This window comes from Chiloscyllium plagiosum, chromosome 16 (assembly GCF_004010195.1).
Source record: "Chiloscyllium plagiosum isolate BGI_BamShark_2017 chromosome 16, ASM401019v2, whole genome shotgun sequence".
NCBI lineage: Eukaryota > Metazoa > Chordata > Chondrichthyes > Orectolobiformes > Hemiscylliidae > Chiloscyllium > Chiloscyllium plagiosum.
In genome coordinates this window covers 3,385,268-3,394,077 of record NC_057725.1, presented here as the reverse complement: position 1 = coordinate 3,394,077, position 8,810 = coordinate 3,385,268, and the positions used below count along the sequence as shown (strand labels likewise).

Sequence of the window (8,810 nt, the reverse complement as noted above, 5' to 3'; positions counted from 1 at the left end):
AGGAAACACCACAGAAGCGCTTCACAGGAGGCTACCAAGCACTGAGGATGTCACCTAGACAGGGGACGAAACATTTGCAACAAAAATTTCCAGCTCGGCGAACAGAACCACAACAATATATCTGTCTGTCTCAGCTTTGAAAATGCTTAATGACCCAGCCTTGACAGCCCCCTGTCGTAAAGGATTCCATAGATTCACTCCCCTCTGAGAGAAGAAATTCCTCCTCATCTTTGTCTTAAATGGGTGATGCTGTATTCTGAGATGATGCCCCCGGTCTAGACTCTGCCATATGGGGAACTAACCTTTCCTTATCTACTCTTAAGCCCCCTAAGAATCTTGCGTGTTTCAATAAATCCATCTCTCATTTTTCTGAACTCCAGTGAGTCCAGGTCTAACGTACTGAACCTTTCCTCATACGACACTCCCCTCATAACTGGGATCAGCCTGGTGAACTTTTCCGGACAGCCTCCAATGCCAGTATATCACTTCTTAGATAATGGACCCAATGATGTTCACAATACCCTAGCTGTGGTCTGGTGAGTGTCTTCCAGTTCCATCACGTTACTGATGAGAGACAGTACACTGCTGGGACAGTAATTGGCTGGGTGGGATTTGTCCTGTTTTTTTGGGCAACTTTCCAGTTGCCAACATGCCAATGTTGAAACAGCTTGGCCATGATCCCAGCCACTTTTGGAGCACACATCTTCAGTCCTATTGCCGGAATGTTGTTAGCGACTGTACCATTTGCAGGGTCCACGTGGAGTGACTCGAATTGGCTGAAATCAGGCATCTGTTGTGCCAGGGACCACGGGGATCATTAACTTACCACTTTTAGCTGAAACAGATTACAGAATGGTCCAGGCTTGTCTTCTGCTCCTGATGTGCTGGATGTCCCCACATTCAAAAATAGGAACAAAAACAGAAAATACTGGAAAAACCCAAAGTGAGAGAACAAAAGAGAAGTCCAGCACAGGAACAGGCCCTTCGACCCTCCATGTCTGTGCCAATTATCATGCCCTAACTCAACTAAAAATCAAATCTTCTGTCCTTATTCAGTCCATACCCTTCTATTCCTTCCCGAATCATGTAACCATCCAGATGCCTCTTAAATGTCACCACTGTGCCTGTTTCCACCACCTCTCTGACAGTGCATTCCAAGCTCCTACCACTCTCTGCATGAAAAGCATCCCTCACACATCTCCCTTAAACTTTCCCCTTCTCCCCTTGAACCTGCGCCCCCTTGTAATTGAAGCTTCTGGGAAAAAGCCTCTGACTATCCATCCTATCTAGGCCCCTCATAATTGTGCAGACCTCTATCAGGTCTCCTCTGAGCTGCCATCTTCCCAGTGAAAACAATCCTAGTCTCCTAATATCCTCGAGACCAGGCAACATCCTGGTAAACGTTCTCTGCACTCTCCAAAGCTTCCACGTCCTTCTGGTAATGTGGCGACCAAAACTGCGCATAGGACTCAAAATGCGGCCTAATAAGTTTTATACAGCACAGAGCAGGCTCTTCGGCCCTCAATGTTGCGCCGACCTGAGAACTATTCTCAGCCCGTCCCTTACACTATCCCATCATCATCCATGTGCTTATCCAAGGATTGTTTAAATCTCCCTAATGTGGCTGAGTTAACTACATTGGCAGGCAGGGCATTCCACACCCTGACCACTCTCTGAGTAAAGAGAGCTGCATCATGGATTACCAACTCTTGTACTCCATGCCCTGGCCAATGAAGGTCAGCATGCCATACGCCTCTTTAATCATCTTGGCCAACTGTATTGCCACTTTGAGGGAACTGTGGGCCTGCTTGCTCAGATCTGTGTGTGTGAATGTTCCGAAGAGTTCTGCATTTCACAGTATAATTCACACCAAAATTGATTTCTCCAAAATGCATCACTTCGCATTTGTCTGGATTAAACTCCATCTGCCGTTCCTGTGCCCAAGTTGCCATTCTATCTTTATCCTGCTTTAATCTTTCACAATCATCGGCACTATCAGAAGCTCCACCAATCTTCATGTCACCTGCAAACGTACTCATCTGGCCACCCACATTTTTCTCCAGGTTATTTATACCTACTACAAACAACAGCGGACCCAAGACTGATCCCTGTGGAACACCACTCGTTACTACTCTCCATTCTGTGAATCACCCTCCCACTGCTACCTTCTGACTTCTATGACCAAGCCGGTTTTGTATCCATCTAGGCAGCCCACCCCAAATCCCAACAGCATGTGTGGAGAGAGAAACAGAGTTAACATTTTCAGTGCACTATGACACTTCTTTGGAGCTGAGAAGGGGATATTTGTTGAGCTTCAGCCTCCTGCCAATTGTTTAATTGTCTGCTCCATTCACGCCTGGATGTGACAGGACTGCAGTACTCAGATCTGATCCATTGGTTATGGGATTGCTTATGCTGTTTGACATGCAAATAACTTTCTGTTAAGCCTTATGCCTAGCATTGCACCTGATATGTCCTGCAAACTTTATTGAACCAGGGCTGATACCTCAGCCAGATGGTGTTAGTAGAGGAATCAAACACTTTTGGGGGTGGTTGTGTATGTGGAATTCAGAATGCAGACAGCTCAGCCTTGATCTTATTAAATGGCAGAATGGGCAGGAGAGCAAGTGGTTTATTCCTGCTCTAATTCCAATGTTTGTGTTTGTAAGGAGTGGTTCCAGATGTTTAATTGTCCCCCAGCCTGTTGCTGGACTGGTCTGTGGGCCTTCCTAATTTCAGCTTTTCACCAGCTCCCAGATTGTAAAGGTTTTTCAGGATTCACATGGTTACAGGATGTGTTGTTCTTTCCAGTGCCTCATTCAATTCCCTATCACGTGTTTGATTGTTCAATCCTTTCAGGTGTCATTGAGAGCAATTAGGTGTCAGCCATATTGCCGTGGGTCTGCAGTCACATGTAGGCCAGACTGGGTAAGGATGGCAGATTTCCTTCCCTAAAGGGCACGGATTGGTTTCCATGGCAATTGACAGTGTCATAGTCTTCATTGCTGGGACTGAACTGTTGAATGCCTCTTGGAATAAATCTAATCCCTAAATGATTTATCTGGGTCTCTGGAATACTCAGACTGTGAGATTATAACCAGTCATGTTGAATATTATCTGATTTAGAGCTGTTTCTGAAAAGTCGCCATTTTGGCTCACCTTACTTAATGCAAGAGTTCAAGACCAGGCATCGAGCTGCTAGGTGCTACATCAATGAATGTGGCTGTTTCAGGTAATATCCTTCAGTATTCATTCCCAGCTGAGGTTTGACTGGGAGGTGCCCAAAGTGGGAAACGTCAGCTCTAGCCAAGAGCGGTCATATACACTCACCTTTTCTTTAAACAACATCTTGACAATGGGAACCTTTTTTTAAACTGTCTTGGCAGAATGAGAACTCATAAATACCATCTGCAATAACATAAAAGGCTTTCCAGAGTGTGGTGGTTGTCATGGTGAGGCAAATACATGATACCGTGGAATCAAAACACTCACAAAGTCAATAGTTTCAAAATGTTACCATGCATCAAGAGTTCAGAGAATGAATGCTGTTACCTTTCACACATAAAACACCTTTCCTGATAGCTCAGGACCTCAGGCAATTAAAGCCGTTCTGGTTCCAGTTTTAGCTACCCCATAATCTCTAGCAATTCAAAAACAATTAATTTGTCATATTTTTTTCTTTGTTTTCATTGTTTCATAGAATCATGGATTTGTTACAGTCCCTTTGGCCCACCACAAACATGTTAGCTCTTAGCCAAGGCTATTCAGCTAGGCCCCAGTCCTGCCTTTCCCTGTGGCTCTGCAGATTTCTGTTCTTTGTGCTCAACTAATTCTGTTCTGAAAGTCCTGATTGCATCTTCCTCTCTCACACTCTCAAGCCACAGAGAGACTCCACATCATAACCGCTCGCTGTGTAGAAAGGGTTTGCCTTGGATTGTCATTTATTTTTTTCATAACACCTTAAACCAGTGTCCTCTGATTCTGCCAAAGGAAGGCAGCTTCTATCTATCTGCTCTCTAAACCTGTCAACACAAAGTCTTCAATGAAATTTCCTCCCTGTCTACTCCTCACTCAGGAGAACAGCCCCAGCTTCTCCAATTGATTCAGGTAACCAAAGAGTCATGCAGGCCCATACACAGGCAGGTTATGGCCTAGTGGTATTATCACTGGACACTCAATCCAGAGAACATCCTGGGGCTGAGGTTAAAACCATGCCACAGCAGATGGTGAAGGTGAATTTTATTTTAAAATCTGGAATTAAGAGTTTAATGATGGCTATGAAGCTGTTGCCAAATATTGGGAAAAAACACATTTGGTTTGTCATGTCCTTTAGGGAAGGACACTGCCATCCTTACCTGGTCTGGCCTAAATGTGACTCCAGACCCACAGCAGTGTGGCTGATTTTCAATTGCCCTCTGGGTAAATGGGGTGGGCAATAAATGCAAGCATGGCCAGGGATGCATGCATTCTGTTACTGAATTTTTTAAAAAGCTGAAATTGGTACAGTAGAGTGCAGCACACTCCATGTGTTACAGAACAGTATACTCCATGAGGTACAGTACAGTATACTCCATATGGTACAGTGCAGTATACTCCATGAGGTACAGTACAGTATACTCCATGAGGTACAGTACAGTACACTATACACCATGCAGTACAGTACAGTATGCGCCATTTGGTATGGTACAGTATATGCCATGTGTTACAGAACAGTATACTCCATGAGGTACAGTACAGTATACTCCATGAGGTACAGTACAATACACTATACTCCATGCAGTACAGTACAGTATACTCCATGAGGTACAGTACAGTACAGTATACTCCATGCAGTACAGTACAGTATGCGCCATTTGGTACGGTACAGTATATGCCATGCGGTACAGTACAGTATACTCCATGTGATACAGTACAGTACACTATACTCCATGTGGTGCACTGCAGTACAATATTCTCCATGCGGTACAGTACAGTATATTCCATGCGGTGGAGTACAGTTTACTCCATGTAGTACAGTACAGTATACTCCATGTGGTACAGTACAGTATACTCCATGTGGTGCAATACAGTATATTCCATTTGGTACAGTACGTTACAATATACTCCATATGGTACAGTACAGTATGCTCCATGTGGTACAGTACAGTATACTCCATGAGGTACAGTACAGTACAGTATACTCCATGAGGTACAGTACAGTATGCTCCATGTGGTACAGTACAGTACACTACATTCCAAGAGGTACACTACAGTACAGTATTCTCCATGCGGTACAGTACAGTATTCTCCATGCGGTACAGTACAGTACAGTATACTCCATGCGGTGGACTACAGCTTACTCCATGTGGTACACTACAGTTTACTCCATATGGTACATTACAATATACTCCATTTGGTACAGTACAGCACAGTATACTCCATATGGTACAGTACAGTATACTCCATGAGGTACACCACAGTACACTCCATGTGATACAGTACAATATACTCCATGCAGTACAGTACAGTACACTCCATATGGTACAGTACAGTATACTCCATGAGGTACAGCACAGTATACTCCATGTGGTACTGTACAGTATACTCTATGCGGTACAATACAGTATACTCCATGTGGTGCAGTACACTAAACTCCATGTAGTACACCACAGTACAATATTCTCCATGCGGTACAGTACAGTACACTCCATATGGTACAGTACAGTATACTCCATGAGGTACAGTACAGTATACTCCATGCGGTAGAATACAGTTTACTCCATGTGATACACTACAGTATACTCCATTTGGTACAGTACAGTACAGTATACTCCATGTGGTACAGTACAGTATACTCCATATGGTACAGTACATCATACTCCATGTGGTACAGTACAGTACAGTATACTCCATGCAGTACAGTACTGTATACTCCATGTGGTACAGTACAGTACAGTATTCTCCATGCAGTAAAGTACAGTATACTCCATGTGGTACAGTACAGTACAGTATTCTCCATGCAGTACAGTACAGTATACTCCATGTGGTACAGTACAGTACACTCAATATGGTACAGTACATCATACTCCATGAGATACAGTACAGTATACTCCATGCGGTGGAGTAAGTTTACCCCATGTGGTACAGTACCGTATACTCCATGAAGTACACTACAGTATTGTATTCTCCATGCAGTACAGTACAGTATACTCCATACAGTACAGTACCATATACTACATGAGGTACAGTAAAGTACACTATACTCCATGTGGTACAGTACAGTAAATTCCATGTAGTACAGTACAGTACAGTATACCCCATGTGGTACAGTACCGTATAATCCATGAGGTACAGTACAGTACGCTTTACTCCATGTGGTATACTACAGTTCAGTATACTCCATGTGGTACAGTACACTATACTCCATTTGGTACAGTACAGTACAGTATACTCCATGCGGTACAGTACAGTATACTCCATGTGGTACAGTACAGTACAGTATACACATGTGGCACACTACAGTACAGTATTCTCCATGCGGTACAGTACAGTATACTCCATGTGGTACAGTACAGTACACTATACTCCATGTGGCACACTACAGTACAGTATTCTCCATGCGGTACAGTACAGTGCAGTATATTCCATGCGGTTTGAGCACAGTTTACTCCATGAGGTACAGTACAGTATACTCTATGTGGTACATTATGGTACAGTATACTCCATGTGGAACAGTACAGTATACTCCATGTGGTACAGCACAGTATATTCCATGTGATACAGTACTGTACACTATACTCCATGTGGTACACTACAGTACAGTATTCTCCATGCGGTACAGTACAGTACATTATATTCCATGTGGTGGAGTACAGTTTACTCCATGTGGTACACTACAGTATACTCCATTTGGTACAGTACAGTTTACTCCATGTGGTACACTACAGTATACTCCATTTGGTACAGTACAGTACAGTACAGTATACTCCATGTGGTACAGTACAGTATACTCCATTTGGTACAGTATGTTACAATATACTCCATGCGGTACAGTACAGTACACTATACTCCAAAAGGTACAGTATAGTACAGTATTCTCCATGCGGTACAGTACGGTATACTCCATGCGGTGGAGTACAGTTTACTTCATGCAGTACAGTACAGCACAGTATACTCCATGTGGTACAGTACAGTACAGTATACTCCATGCGGTACACTACAGTATACTCCATGTGGTGCAGTACAGTACAGTATACTCCATGCGGTACACTACAGTATACTCCATGTGGTGCAGTACAGTACACTATACTCCAAAGATACACTACAGTACAGTATTCTCCATGCGGTACAGTACAATATACTCCATATGGTACCGTACAGATTACTCCATGTGATACAGTACAGTATTCTCCATGCGGTACAGTACAGTATACTCCATGTGGTACAGTACAGTATACTCTCTGAGGTACAGTACAGTATACTCCATGTGGTACAGTACACTATACTCCATGTGGTACAGTACAGTATACTCCATGTGGTATATTACAGTATACTCTCTGAGGTACAGTACAGTATACTCCATGCAGTACAGTACACTATACTCCATGAGGTACAGTACAGTATATTCCATGTGATACAGTACAGTATACTGCATGCAGTACAGTACAGTATACTCCATGAGGTACAGTACAGAATACTCCATGCAGTACAGTACAGTATACTCCATGCGGTACAGTACAGTATACTCCATGAGGTACCGTACAGTTTACTCCATGCAGTACAGTACAGTATACTCCATGCGGTACAGTACAGTATACTCCATGAGGTACAGTACAGATTACTCCATGTGATACAGTACAGTATAGTCCATGCGGTACAGTACAGTATACTCCATGAGGTACAGTACAGTATACTCCATGTGGTATAGTACAGTATACTCTCTGAGGTACAGTACAGTATACTCCATGCAGTACAGTACACTATACTCCATGTGGTACAGTACAGTATACTCCATGTGATACAGTACAGTATACTCCATGCAGTACAGTACAGTATACTCCATGAGGTACAGTACAGTATACTCCATGTGGTACAGTACAGTACAATATACTCCATATGGTACAGTACAGTATACTCCAAGCGGTACAGTACAGTATACTCCATGAGGTACAGTACTGTATACTCCATGCAGTTCAGTACAGTATACTCCATGCGGTACAGTACAGTATACTCCATGAGGTACAGTACAGTTTACTCCATGTGATACAGTACAGTATAGTCCATGCAGTACAGTACAGTATACTCCATGAGGTACAGTACAGTTTACGCCATGCGGTACAGTACAGTATACTCCATGCAGTACAGTACAGTATACTCCATGAGGTACAGTACAGTATACTCCATGCAGTACAGTACAGTATTCTCCATGCGGTACAGTACAGTACAGTATACTCCATGCAGTACAGTACAGTATACTCCATGAGGTACAGTACAGTATACTCCATGTGGTACAGTACAGTATACTCCATGCAGTACAGTATAGTATACTCCATGCAGTACGGTACACTATTCTCCATGCGGTACAATACAGTATACTCCATGTGGTGGAGTACAGTATACTCCATGCGGTACAATACAGTATACTCCATGCAGTACAGTACAGTATACTCCATGCAGTACAGTACACTATACTCCATGCGGTACAGTACAGTATACTCCATGTGGTACAGTACAGTATACTCCATGCAGTACAGTATAGTATACTCCATGAGGTTCAGTACAGAATACTCCATGCAGTACAGTACAGTATACTCCATGAGGTACAGTACAGA

At 43.2% G+C, this 8,810-nt stretch overlaps 1 protein-coding gene and 1 pseudogene across 1 annotated transcript in view; both read left to right on the top strand.

Moving 5' to 3' along the window:
• Nucleotides 1–6,636, top strand: part of LOC122558073 — a 9,965-nt pseudogene extending 3,329 nt beyond the window's left edge.
• Nucleotides 6,637–6,838: 202 nt separating this feature from the next.
• The window catches only part of LOC122558072 (dynein heavy chain-like), a 3,006-nt gene continuing 1,034 nt past the window's right edge, over nucleotides 6,839–8,810 (top strand). The window contains 4 exon segments of the mRNA XM_043706393.1: nucleotides 6,839–7,006; nucleotides 7,379–8,068; nucleotides 8,146–8,409; nucleotides 8,463–8,750. Coding sequence (XP_043562328.1) covers nucleotides 6,839–7,006; nucleotides 7,379–8,068; nucleotides 8,146–8,409; nucleotides 8,463–8,750 — 1,410 coding nt within the window.